Genomic DNA, 14,630 nt, shown 5'->3' on the forward strand with positions numbered 1-14,630 from the left:
TCGAACATCGGTGTCGTTAAGTGATACTACACCGGTTTTAACCCGATGTATAAAATGGCAGACCTTTTACATCGCCTTCATAGAGATCGGTCAAAAATGTAATAGACACTGGTGGAAAATCGATGTCTATGAGGGTTTTTGTTGTAGTGTCGGGTGACATGAGAGGGTTCTCGGCGACGCAAGAGGCGATCGGTGTTCCTGATCTCCCCCAATTTAGGGCTCGGCTGGCGACGCCGTTGTCGGCTGTGGCGACCCGAGGGTGATGCGATAAGAGGAGAAGGGAAAGTCAGCACTACTCGACCGGAAGAGAGGAAGAGAGGAAGAGAGGGAGAGAGGGGGGGCGCAGAAGCTTGGCCGACGTCGGGAGAAGGAGGAAGAAGGAGATGTTAAAATCCCTCCGCCACGGCTTAAATCGCGAGGGAGAAAGGGAAACCGCTCGGCGCAAGGAGGTTAGGGCACGGTACGGGGTTTGGTGGGGGAGAAAAGAAAAAGGAAAAGGAAAATAAAGAGGAAAAATCAAACATTTCCTCGCTTAAATGGGGTAGCCTAAACAGGCTTTCCTGGGGCTCAATATTTATCCCCGTAAACTCGTCATACGAGCTCCGAAAAATTTCCAAAAAATTTCTAATAATTCCAGAAAATTTATTTATAGTTATTCGCCCTTTTTGATATTTTACATTCTCCCCCACTAATAACAATTTGGTCCCCAAATTTTTGTTATCTACCATCAGCAAGTACTAACAACAAATAGATAGTATAATTGCTGAACGAAAATCAACCCACATACCTCAAGTGAAAAGATGGGGGTATCGAGCTCGGATCGTATCCTCGAGCTCCCAGATAGCCTCCTCGTCTGAATAATGCTGTCATCCGACTTTAACTAGTCGGATAGTCTTATTCTACAGTCGACGCTCTTTCTGGTCCAGAATCCGTACCGGAACCTCCTCATAAGTGACGTCAGGCTGAATGGGAACTAAGATATCTGTCAGCACATGTGTCGAGTTGGGTATGTATCTCCTCAGTATAGATTCATGGAATACGTTGTGTACTCTTGCCAGGGACGGTAGTAGTGCCAGATAATAAGCTACTGCTCCAATCCTCTCCAGGATCTGGAAAGGGCCAATATACCGCGGAGCTAGCTTACCTCTGAGGCCAAATCTCTTCACCCCTTTCATGGGTGAAACTCGCAGAAATACATGGTCACCAGTAGAGAACTCCAGGGGTCTTCGTCTCCGATCAGCATAGCTCTTCTGACATCGTCCGTTTGATAGTAAAGACCAACTCTGCCTCCTGCTGAGCTCTTTGAGGCCTTAGCAACTGGACCTCCCCAACCTCATCCCAGAGGGTGGGTGTCCAACAAGGCCTACCATACAACGCCTCAAACGGTGTCATCTGGATAGCTGAATGAAAGCTGTTGTTGTAGGCGAACTCTACCAATGGAAAATGGTCATCCCAACTGCCTCTGAAATCCAATACACAAGATCTCAGCAAGTCCTCTAGAGTCTGAATGGTCCACTCTGACAGTCCATCTATTTGCGGATGGAAAGCTGTACTGAAACTGAGCTGAGTGCCCAAGGCCTGCTGCAGACTCTGCCAGAACTGGGACGTGAACCGTGGGTCTCTATCCAAAATAATACTCAAAGGAACTCCATGTAATCTAATGATCTCCCGGCAATATAGATCTGCCAATCGATCCAGGGAATCAGTCTTTCGGATCGCTAAGAAGTGTGCGGATTTGGTTAATTGATCAACGATTACCCAAATTGCATCATGACCTCGTCGTGTCCTAGGCAAACCCACCACAAAATCCATGGTAATGTGTTCCCATTTCCACTCAGGAATAGGAATCTGCTGAAGTAATCTGGCAGGTCTCTGGTGCTCCGCCTTTACCTGCTGACAGACAAGACATCTAGCTACAAATTCCGCGATGTCTTTCTTCATATCGTTCCACCAGTAGGAACGCCTCAAATCTCGATACATGCGGGTCCCGCCTGGATGGATTGCAAATCAAGAGCGATGAGCCTCTTGAAATAACTCCTGTAAGATCGAGTGAGACTGAGGTACACATAATTTGCCTCGGAAATATATAATACCCTCCTCATCTCGGGTGAACTCGGTATGCTGCCCGGAAGCTATTTGGCTGCCAATGAATGGAAAATGCTGATCACCAGCCTAGGCCTCTCGGATCCTAGTCCTAATCGACGACTGAGCAACCATGATAACCAGAATACTCTGCTCTGTCTGTCCCTGCTCCTGAAGGCCCAACTCGAAGAAGCCCCGAATCATGTCTGTGACTAAAGCTCGGTGGCAAGCCAAAGTCCCTCTGGACTTCCTGCTGAGTGCATCGGCAACCATATTAGCTTTCCCTGGGTGATAGCTAATGGTACAGTCATAATCCTTCAGAAACTTCATCCATCTCCTCTGTCGGAGATTAAGTTCCTTCTGGGTAAAAATATATTTGAGACTCCTATGATCCATGAGAATCTCAAAGGTAATGTCGTACAGATGATGCCGCCAAATCTTCAAAGCAAAGATGATGGCGGCTAGCTCCAGATCATGTACTGGGTAGTTCTTCTCATGCTCCTTCAACTGAGGAGAAGCATAGGAGACTATCCTACCATGCTGCATCAGAACAACACCCAAACCATGAAGAGATGCGTCGGTGTAGAGCACGAATCCGTCCTCTCCGGAGGGTAAAATCAAAACCGGAGCCGACACTAATCTCCGCTTCAGCTCCTGAAAGATGGTCTCACAATCTTCTGTCCAAGTGAACTTCACACCTTTCCTGGTCAGGTGTGTCAGCAGCATAGCAATCCAGGAGAAACCCTCGTCGAACCGTCTGTAATATCCAGCTAGTCCCAGAAAACTGCGGATCTCCTATATTGATTTCAGCTGCTCCGAGCTGGTGATAGGTTCGATCTTCTGAGGGTCTACTAAAATACCTGTGCTAGAGACGACGTGTCCCAGAAAATCGACTAATGATAGCCAGAAGGCACACTTGCTGAACTTCGCATATAGCTGATGTCGTCGAAGAGTCTCCAAGACTTTACGAAGATGCTGTGCATGTTCCTCCTCAGAACGCGAGTAGACCAATATGTCATCGATGAAGACGATAACAAACTGATCAAGATACTCCAGGAAGATGCAGTTCATCAAATCCATAAATACCGCTAGAGCATTGGTAAGCCTAAATGACATTACCAAAAACTCATAATGGTCGTATCTGGTACGGAATGCTGTCTTTTGAATATCAGATTCTTTGACTCTCAGCTGATGATATATGGACCATAGATCAATCTTAGAATACACTAAGGTACCTCTAAGCTGATCAAATAAATCCTCAATTCGTAGTAAGGGGTACTTATTTCTGACGGTCACTACATTCAACTGTCTATAATCTATGCACAACCTCAAAGTACCATCCTTTTTCTTGACAAATAATACCGGAGAACCCCATGGAGAAGCAGTAGGGCGTATAAATCCCATGTCTAAAAGCTCCTGGAGTTGAACCTTCAGTTCGTTCAACTCTTTTGGTGCCACATGATAAGGAGCTTTCGATGTCGGTGCGGTTCTCGGAATCAACTCAATAGCAAACTCCACTTGCCTTCTGGGAGGCAAACTTGGTAGCTCCTCTGGAAATACATCCAGATACTCTCGGACTCCTGGAACGCCAGAGAGTTGAGAACTACTATCGTCTTCAGTATTAATCAAAGATAATAAAAAACCCTGACAACCATGTGACAGCAGCTTCTGAGCCTGAATCGCCGAAAAAGTCGATATGTCGTCATCTCTGATGCCAGTGAAATCCCACGAGGGTTGGTTTGGAGGCCAAAATGGTACCACCCTCGTCTGGAAATCAACAGTGGCATGATATGCTGACAAATAATCCATGCCAAGAATAATACCAAAGTTGACCATTTCCAGTACTAAAATGTACCATAAGTATCATGTTGTCAAAGTCTAACGGACAATCTCTGACCTCCTGGGTGACATCCAAAGTATCACCGGATGGTAGAGAGACGGTCAGTCACTGCGGTCTAATAGTGGGTAATCTACCAATCTCTCAAATAAATGTACGGGATATAAAAGAATGTGAGCTACCTATATCTATCAGCATATCAGCAGATAAGACATAAATGAAAATCGTACCGCAGAAAATGGATCTGTCGGCCCGCTGCGCATCCTCTCTGGTGACCGCATGAATATGTCCAGTCTCTAGCGGAGGTAGAGGTGGTAACGCTGTCAACGGCTGCTGCATCTGGGCAGGAGCCTGCCACTGAAGCGGTGCTGGAGATTGTACTAGAGGTGGATGTAAGGGTTGCGACTGATACTGTACTGGTGGCTGGGGTTGCGTCTGGTACTAAACCAGTGGCTGGGGCTGTAGATACTAGACTAGGGGCTGAGGCTGCAGCTGATATGGAGATCCCTCGACAAAACTCTATGGTACCATGAGGGCACTAGGGTGCTCCTGTCCATATATGTCATAAGTAGCATCTGCAGGGGGAGTTGTCCTCTGCTGACGATGTGAAGATTGGGCTCTGTGCCCTCCTCGCTGAGTCCCTATCTGACTGAGCTGAACTCTGTGACCAAAAACTCTGGAAGCAATATGCTGAGCCTTCAACGAACAATCTCAGCTCATGTGCCCAGGCAGTTTGCAATAATAGAAAACTGACTATCCCAAGGTGCAGGCTAATGTGGTGTGCTCTCTGGACCCACATCGGAAATAGTGAATGTCGCTGACAGATTGTTTCCAATTCTGCTGAGAAGACCGGAAACGTCTTGAGGAATATTGTCCTGACTTTTGAGGTAGACCCGATGTCCCAGAAGTACCCTGACCTGGCTGACTGCGACCACTCTGTTGTTGTGTAGCCTGTGTCGACTAGATCTGTCCTGATGCCCAATCAATCTGCTTCCTTTTCTTGTCCGGATACACTCTCTGGTGACCTGACTCTATCATCAAGGCTTTGTCCAGTGTCTCTATGTAAGATGAGTTCCCAAACCCAGCAAACTTTACTTGTAGATGTCCATCCAGTCCCTGAATAAACTGCTGCATACGGGAACTGCCCTCAGCAACTAGTTCTGAACAAAATCTGGACAACCGATTAAACTCGGCATTGCACTCTGTCACCGGGCGATTGTTCTGTCGCAGACTCAGAAAATCCTACCGGCGAGTCATCTGATATGCCCGTGGGAAGTAGCGGCTCTCAAAAGCCTCTCTGAATCTGGCCCAGGTGATGTTCTGCTCGCCTATGATGGAACGTTGTGTAACCCACCAGGTGTCGGCCTCATCCTATAAATGGAAAGCAGTCAGCTCTGCTTTCTCCCACTCGGAGCAAGTCATGTAGAAGAAGGTCTGCTCCATGGTCTCTATCTAGGACTGAGCCACACTCGGATCAGTCTCTCCTCAGAAGAGTGTGAATCCACTCTTCATCGACTCTACCAATGTTGGAATCCTTTGCTCGTGTCGCGACAATATTAGTGAGGTGGGTAGGGATCGATGCGGGAACTGGCAGAATCCCTGGAGTTGGTGCTACAAGTAGTACCACTGGATAGACCGGGGGAGGTACTCCCGATACTACTGCATAAGCTAGGGCATATACCACTGGTGGTACTACAAGGTCGATATGAGTGGTCGTGGCTGGAGGCATGGTAGGTGGTGGTACCGGAAATGGAGCAACCGGTACCGCTGGTGCGGATGCTGGGTACACTGAAGTCACTAGGGGTGGTGCTTGGTACACCGTAGGCTCGACCGGAACAGGTGTCGGGTATGCCATTGGTACCCCTGGTGGTACAGTAAATATGGTAGGGGTGGGTACAGCGGGTACAGCCGAGGTAGGTACCTCTAAAGGAGCAATCGGGGTCTGAGAGCCTGATGCGCCGCAGTATCCTGTGTCTGTCCCTAACCGACAGGCTCAACCCCAATAGGCATCTCTGGCAAGTCCAGAGATTCCAAAGTCCTCTTACGTGGTCGTCTAACATCATGTCTCGTAGCTACTCGTGTAGATCTCCTCATATCTGTTAAGTTATAACTCAGATATTACTACAAGTATAAAAATTATAAAATAACCTTTCTACCTATTTGCTGTCTGGAGATGTTCCTTCACTCTCTAGTCCCCCTCATAACCTCGGAATCCCGTACGAGAAAACCGACGGAAATCCGTACAAATCCAAAACAGAATTCTAAAACACGAACATAACGAAAATCTGTACAAATCTGAAAATGCCCAGTTTGACTTGCAAACTTGGCTCTGATACCAAATAAATTGGTATCAGATTAACACGCAAAACAAAAATATGAAAACAAAGCATCCAAAACTTAGCTCTGATACCAAAAATATTATCACGCCCCAGGTAGTCTCTGCCAGAAGAAATTTCGGCAGCAGCTCTCCTGTACAGGTGACAATATGAAACTTCCTACAATAATCTAGATACATCAGCCAACATGGCCGGAACATATATATAAATAATAATCAAATACCCACGCAGTTTAATAGTAAAACTAAACTAATGCAATGATAAGAAAAATCCTTTCAAATATCCTACTCAACTACACCCATAAAGCACAAAACTTATATCCTACTCAACTACACCCATAAAACTCAAATCATGACGCAATAAAATCAACTCACCTCTTCTGCCGTCCAAGCAGGCATATAGTAAAACATATCCAATAAAACTCATCGACAATAAAGATAATACAATATCCATAAAGCAAAACCAGCATAAGTCCAATACATAGACAACTATATAGTAAGAAAGGAACAATGAAAAGGTCCATATGAAAATCCTCGAAATCTGGAGGGGTACTAGCGACTGGAAATCCTCCGTACAGCCTTAACCTGAAAATAGTATATCAACGGGGTGAGTCAACTCCTCAGCAGGTAACTACTGACATGCATAATAAGAAATATAACAAATAGTATTAATCATACGTATAGTCTCCTGATATAAGAAGGATAAATGCAACTGAAATAAATAGGAGAACAACTGTACTAACCAGGACCTAGTGTATGGATAATAAATCGAGAGGTATCGAAATCCTGTATGCATGTCAAACATATGCATCCACCCAATATGCAACAAATAAATACAGCAAATACAAGAAATAAATGCATCAATGCGTATGATGCTAGTGACATGTCCTAGTTACCCCTACTACTAGTCAGCCATCTCACACACGATGGTGAGACCGAGTGGGTAGGGGTGTGATAACCGTGTACTCTGCCATCACTGCTCTTGATGAGTGACCGAGTGGACGGAATGATGTCGGAGTACACCTATCCTGCTACCCCAAATCATAAGTGGGAGCTCAATACTCTCATCTCCCTGAGCCAGTCCAGAGGAGGGATCCCTGACGTGCTACCACGCTGCATCATGCTACCCATGAGTGGACCAATAGAGCACTGACAGAGCACCTGATGCAACACACTCTGCCTGAATAAAAACCACTAACCCATGAGTGGTTGTGTGTGTAGATCCATGTAACTGGCGATGAACTCAATAACAATAGAGTTACCAATCACTCAGCATGCAATCATGCAGATGATGCATGACACTAAGCATGAAGATCCTGATCCTATCCATCTCTACATAATGGGTACCAAGAGATATATGGATCAAATCAATGGTCTAGGTACACAGATTAGATATGGTATAAAAACCTAGGTCCTGAACATAATAAGACATGGTTATGTCACTACCTCTATAAGCATATAAAATCAGGTGGATACTAACATGGAATACATAACAAGCAAAACAAGCATGTAACAGGTATCCGGTAGTGACAAACCGATGCAGATAAGAAACATAATTATTACTACTTGTTAAAAAATACTATGCATATCAAATGACATATCTAAAAAAAGATAAGTCAAAGTACCCGCTTCCAATAAAAGGATCGTATCCGAAATAGATCCCTCGTTGAAACACCGTCTCAAATCAAAGTCCTGTAATATCAAACATATAATTTTTAGCTTCTTCCGATATGTATCCAGTAGCTAAATCAAATTCATATTAAACCAAGGACCCTAATCCATTCATTTATTCTCGGTTAAATAATAATTCAGATCTAACTGCAGCTTAGATTAGACCTAACATTTAAACCCTAATTAAATATCTCAACGGTCAACTACCAAAAACCTAAAATCAACTTAATTAAGCATCTTACCTCAAACTCACAGCCAAGGATGCTGTCGCCGGAGAAGGGTAGCTATTGGAAATTATGGTCGGAGTTGTGAGTCACCCTCGAATGTTGATGCTCGAATCCACAGCCAATAATAACCTAAGTCCAGAACTCCCCAATTAACACAATTAGAGATCTGATACTAACCTCCCAAATTAGGGCAGAACTAAAGTGATCAAATCCCAAATACCCATATATGCTTTACTTGCAACGATGCCAAGTTCTTCCTCTCTGTTGGAGATTTAACAGAGAGTGAGACTAGGGCTTGGAGGTGGCTCGATCCTCTCTGGTGATCAACAACCGGCGCTGGCTCGATCGGTGGTAGTGTGGAAAAAGAAGACCCGACGGTGGAAATCTAGGGCACGACTATACCTCAGATGCTGGCGACGATCCAGGCAAAGCAAGTGAGGGCTATTTCTCTCTTGGGTAGAGAGAAATAGAAACGGAGGTTAGCAAGGCTTGAGCGACAATGGTGGTGATCGGGCGGCGCGAGAGGGTTCTCGACGCGCAAGAGGCGATTGGTGTTCCTGATCTCCCCTGATCTAGGGTTCAGCAAATTCATTCACAATTTATAAGTTAAAATAATTAATGACATAGATAAGGAAGGGATTAATAATTCAGTTAAGGTAGGGTAGTAAATAAAAATAATAATTAAATTGAATTCACCCATATCATGACAAATTAATTTCATGAATAGGATTTAATTAATATATGCATGTGCAATCAATTTAATTATATACATGACATGGCTAAGGAAGTGCATGATTTAGAATTGGTATACATATGATGATTAAATATTTAATTTATGAATAAACATTTTGAACCATAATTAGATTTAATAAATATGGTAATAGATTATTTGATTCATGAGATAAATAAAAAGTAGATTTAATTTGTGGACGAACATTTTGAGTCATAAATATATTTAATAAGTATGGTAATGAATTATTTGATTTGGAAATAAATGGTTTAGTGATTGGACCAAGTCATAGGTAACAATTATAAAAGAAGGAATCCTGAGAGAGGAAGAGGGTGAGATAGCCGTCGTTGGGAGAGAAAAGCTACCGGGTGTCGTCGAGTTTAGTCACAAAAGGAAAAAAAAGAGTACGTTCCTACCACCTTAGTCAAATAATTAATCTATTAAAATAGGTTGTTCAAAGGAGAGTTCTAGATTGATTGATTGCGGGAAGGAGATATAGGTTAGGGTGTTCCAATTCTAGTTTAAAAAGAAAAGTTATGCTTTGCTTTTTCTCTGCGGTAGATCATTTTTTTTATGATCTACACAGATTACGAATTATACCGAATCCATGATATAGTATGTGTATGTATTATTTTCCCTCCATGTTGTTTATGCCTTAGTCAGAGCACGTTCTATACCTCTTTATTTATTTTTCTTAATTCCTTAATCAAATCGTATGTTGTGTGAGTAACATGATTATGTGCGAAAATCATTCGATGTGTCGATTTTCTCTGTCGTCGGGTGGATTTCCTGAAATCCGGTTTTTTGTTAAAGCATCACAAATTGTATGTTGTTTTTTATTTCCATTTTCTTCCTTTCCTTAGTCGGGTTTTTTTTCTGTTTGTTTGTTTTGATGTTGTACACACCGATTATATTGATTTGATAAAGTCATTACGTTAATAGTTTGATGCATGCAATGCCTTTACCAAATTTCTAGTTATGTTTTTTTTAGGGACTCAAGAATTTAGAACCCAATTATATATATATTTTAAAAAAAGGGAAACATATGTGATTTTTGTATCTTTTGCCTTCATTGACGTACAAGTCAATTTTAACTCAAAAGATATACTATTAATATTGGTTTTAATTTCTTCTTAGTAATTAGTCTTCTTTTGCCTATATTTAGTATTAAGATCATGTGCTTTGCACGGTATGAATTTGGTATTAGATGCCAAGTATTTTTTGTAAATTCAGAAATTGTTCTACGGAAAAATTTAACTTAAACTCATTGATGGCTTGCACAAATCAAAATATTTATAAACTCTAGCGCATCGATTATTTGGTTATGGACAGTTATGTTTTAATGACCATGAATTCTATGGATGTATACATATATGTATGAGGTTAAGAATATGTTTTTCCTCTTATGAGGTACGTGATTTGACTGTGGACAATCTATATCATGTATGGGTTAAGTTATGAATCGGGGATCTACGCCCGAGGAGCTTACAAAATTATGTATGGGTTGAGTTATGAACCGGGGACATACGCCCGGGGAGCTTACCAAATTATGTATAGGTTGAGTTATGAACCGGGGACCTACGCTTGGGGAGCTCACCATGAATCATGTATGGGTAGGGGTTTTCGTTCCGAGGTTCAGATCCCTACCAACCTAGCGCTAGGATAAATGTTTGATCAAACAGTTATGTTATGTGGTCACTTTCATTGAACTGAACTTTATTAGAACTGGTACATTTATGTCATGAAAGCATGTAAGTTAATTTTGTTATTAGAATATTTTTCCTTATGTTTACGGCATGCAATCTTTCGACCTACATCTCTTTCTTTGTCTAACCTAATTTAGTGGATATGATTATTGGCTATTATGGTTTGAATGCACTGGGTCTTTAGACTCATTATATTGTTTAATACAGGAGGTGAAACCAATGAGGCAAGAGGCTTTGACAATCAAGCAAGCTCAGAATGACGGCAACACAACCCATGGACCCCCCTTAGTTTATGTTTCCGCTTTTAATTGAAATGATGTAATAAAAGATTTAGTCCCGTAAATTTCCTATAAGAACTACTAGTTGTTTATGTCTTAGTCGGCTTTCTCGGGATATTCATGTTCTTTTTTTTCCTTCTAATTATTAGAAACTAAATAAATAAATTAAAATTTAAATAAAAAGATATATACTAAAGAGGAAGAGGCGTTGTGAATTAAAGTAGATTAGAGACCTTATAGTTGGTATCAGAGCAAAGGTCCTGAAAGGGTTGTGCCTGCTGTTGATTCTGGGAAGCTTGAGAAAATCAAAGCCTCAAGTCTGTAAGTTCATAATTTGTATTTCAAATGTTGGTAGTTAAATGCTCTTCTTTTGAATACTAAATTAGGAAATTGATATGGTATTGCCGAAGTAGGATGGATTCAAATGTATGTTGGTTACATGTTGTATTGGATTGTATACAGATATGCCTCCTAGATGTTATGCCAATAGGACCCCAGAGATCCGGGAGGAGGAGAGATGTGGGGAGGCACCACCTTCGTCTCCTCCGCCGCAACCTCCACAATCTCTATCCAGTCACGAGCAAATGCTTACATGGATGAATCAATTCTTTGCACTATTTACTGGGAATGATGTTGAGTTAGGTCGTAAGGCAAAGCTGGAAGCGGTTTATGAGAGATTCCGTAAGATGGGTCCGAAGGACTTCTCAGGGACTATTGATCCTATGGTGGCAGAGAACTGGATCAAGTCCATCGAGGTCATCTTCTGATTCATGACATTGGAAGATGCTGATATGGTAAGGTGTGCTACTTATCTTCTGAAGGATGATGCTTTGTTATGGTGGGAAGGAGCATCCCTATCCGTCGATCCAAATACACTTTCTTGGGAGGGCTTCAAGGAGGTGTTCTACTCTAAATACTTCACCGAGGATATACGTTCAAAGTTGACCCGGGAATTCATGACGTTAAGGCAGGGCGACCGTTCCATTGCCGAGTTTGTCCGAGAGTTTGATCGGGGGTGCCACTTTGTGCCCTTGATAGCTAATAATCCCAAAGAGAAACTGAGGCACTTCATTGATAGTTTGCGGCCTATCCTACGTCATGATGTAAGGGTGGCTGACCCTAAGGAGTTTGCAGAGGCTGTGACTAGGGCCTTGAGGGCGAAGCAGGATCAGAGGGATATTGAAGTTGATAGGCAGGGCAAAAGGCAATATCTGGTGCCTCACCAACAACCTCAACAACAGAACAAGAGAAAATTTATTGAACCATCGAAAGTCAAGGGCCAACAATCTCAGATGTGAGTTGCCCCAAAGCCTAACGATTATCCAGTATGCCCAAAGTGCCAGCGCAAACATCCAGGACCTTGCTTGGTGGGGTCAGGAAAGTGCTATAAGTGTGGGGCTACTGGACATATGATAAGGGATTGTCCTCAGAATAAACAGCCCATTTCGGGAAGAGTATTTGTGATGTAAGCTGGGGAGGCAGATCCAGACACTACTTTTATTACAGGTATGCTTTAATTCAGTGTTCTATTATTGGAATAAGGTGCTAGGTTTGCATGCCTTAGTTTTGAAATAGCAAATTTAAGCACAAAAATAAAAATATATATATATAATTTTCCTAGGCTTAGAAATTAATTATTCTAGAGTAATTAAAACTACGAGTTTAAGATCCTAATGTTCAGAATTAGGAATTGTAGAGTGATACCTTTAATTGTTAAAGGAAGAATCCATATAGCAGGAGTAGCTACCAAAGCCTTGTTAGATTCAGGGGCTACTCATTCTTTTATATCAGACATTTTTGTGAGCTATTTAGACATCAAACCGGACAGGCTCGACATGAGTTACTCTGTGACAGTTCCATCTGGGGAGGAGTTGCTAGCTACTTGTATAGTCAGAGATCATGGTCTTGAGTTGCAAGGTCATACCGTGCAAGCTGATCTCATTGTGCTGCCAATGCTAGAGTTCGACATTATTCTGGGTATGGACTAGCTGATGGCGAATAGAGTAATAATTGACTTCTAACGGAGGTCGGGATTAATCCGACCAATAGGGATGGAGCAGTTTGCTTTTGAGCCAGGTCGATGTCAGTAGTTTCCACGAATGATATCTTGTATGCAGGCTAGGAAACTTCTACGCACAGGCTGCCATGCATTCTTAGTGAGTATTATGGCGACCCCGGTGGTAGGTAGTCCATCATTGGAGGAGGTGGAAGTTGTTAGAGAATTTCCTAATGTTTTTCTCGACGATATTGTTGGTATCCCACCTGAGCGAGAAGTGGAGTTCTCTATTGAGCTTATATCAGGTGCAATGCCAATCTCTAAGGCACCATACCGACTAGCACCAACAGAGATGAAGGAATTAAAAGAACAAATCCAAGAATTACTAGATAAGGGTTTCATTCGCCCTAGTTACTCCCCGTGGGGCGCACCAGTGTTGTTTGTCAAGAAAAAAGATGATAGCATGAGGCTTTGTATCGACTACAATGAATTAAACCGGGTGACAGTTAAGAATAAATACCCACTGCCAAGAATCGAGGACCTATTTGATCAATTACAAGGAGCTATAGTGTTCTCAAAGGTAGATCTTTGGTCAGCTAGGGTATCATCAATTAAGGGTGAAGGAAACCGATGTGCACAAGACAACCTTCATAACTCGATATGGCCATTATGAGTTTTTAGTGATGTCATTCGGGGTAACTAATGCCCCAACAATCTTCATGGATCTTATGAATCGTATATTCCAGCCATACCTAGATCAATTTTTCATCGTCTTTATAGATGACATCCTGATATATTCAAAAAGTCGAGAAGATCATGGACAACACCTGAGAACGGTATTAGAGATTCTACATGGCCGAAAACTTTATGCTAAATTTAGTAAGTGTGAATTCTGGCTAGAGAAGGTGGCATTCTTGAGTCATATCAACTCGACTAATGGCATAAAGGTAGATCCATCAAAGGTAAAGGCCGTGAAAGAATGGGCAGTGCCTAGGAATGCATCAGAAATACGTAGCTTCTTAGGTTTGGTCGGCTACTATAGGAAGTTTACCAAAGGGTTTTCTTCTATAGCAGTGCCGCTTACCGCATTGACAAAGAAGAATGCAAAGTACAATTGGAGCTCAGGTTGCCAGAATAGCTTCGATACTTTAAAGCAAGCTCTTATTACAGCACCAGTTCTAGCAGTGCCATCTGGAAAGGATGATTTTGTGTTATACACTGACGCATCTAAACTCGGATTAGGTGATGTTCTTATGGAACGCGACCGGGTAATTGCATATGCCTCTAGACAATTGAAGGAGCATGAGAAGAACTATCCGACTCGTGAACAGAGTTGCCTTACCACCTAACCTTGCGGGAGTACACAATGTTTTCCACGTATCTATGCTTCGCAAGTACTTGTCAAATCCATCGCATGTGTTGCACTTTGAACCTTTATGGCTCGCACCTAATCTGTCATATGAGGAAAAACCTATGCAAATTTTAGACCGACAAGAGAGGAAGCTATGGAACAAGGCGATAAAAATGGTCAAAGTCAAGTGGCTCAATCACACTGAGAAGGAAGCTACTTGGGAGATAGAAGAAGACATGAAGAGTCGCTACCCAGACTTGTTCGGTAAGTCATAATTTCGAGGACGAAATTTTATTTAAGGGGGGAAGAATTGTAGCACCTGAAATTCATTCACAATTTATAAGTTAAAATAATTAATGACATAGATAAGGAAGGGATTAATAATTCCGTTAAGGTAGGGTAGTAAATAAAAAAAAT

The 14,630-nt window shown here is 42.3% G+C and overlaps 2 protein-coding genes across 2 annotated transcripts in view; both read left to right on the forward strand.

Annotated features, from left to right (window-relative positions):
- LOC121999481 (serine/threonine protein phosphatase 2A 57 kDa regulatory subunit B' beta isoform-like) overlaps positions 1-5,540 on the forward strand; it is a 35,002-nt gene extending 29,462 nt beyond the window's left edge. Inside the window, exon 8 of the mRNA XM_042554159.1 lies at positions 5,492-5,540. Coding sequence (XP_042410093.1) covers positions 5,492-5,540 — 49 coding nt within the window. The remainder of the gene's footprint in view (positions 1-5,491) is intronic.
- Positions 5,541-11,636: 6,096 nt separating this feature from the next.
- LOC121999482 lies at positions 11,637-14,211 on the forward strand. The gene is made up of 4 exons (XM_042554160.1): positions 11,637-12,160; positions 12,695-12,843; positions 13,006-13,442; positions 13,810-14,211. Exons 1-4 carry the CDS (start codon positions 11,637-11,639, stop codon positions 14,209-14,211), a joined length of 1,512 nt encoding a protein of 503 aa, XP_042410094.1.
- Positions 14,212-14,630: the final 419 nt, after the last annotated feature.

This window comes from Zingiber officinale, chromosome 7A (assembly GCF_018446385.1).
Source record: "Zingiber officinale cultivar Zhangliang chromosome 7A, Zo_v1.1, whole genome shotgun sequence".
In the NCBI taxonomy this organism is placed as follows: Eukaryota; Viridiplantae; Streptophyta; class Magnoliopsida; order Zingiberales; family Zingiberaceae; genus Zingiber; species Zingiber officinale.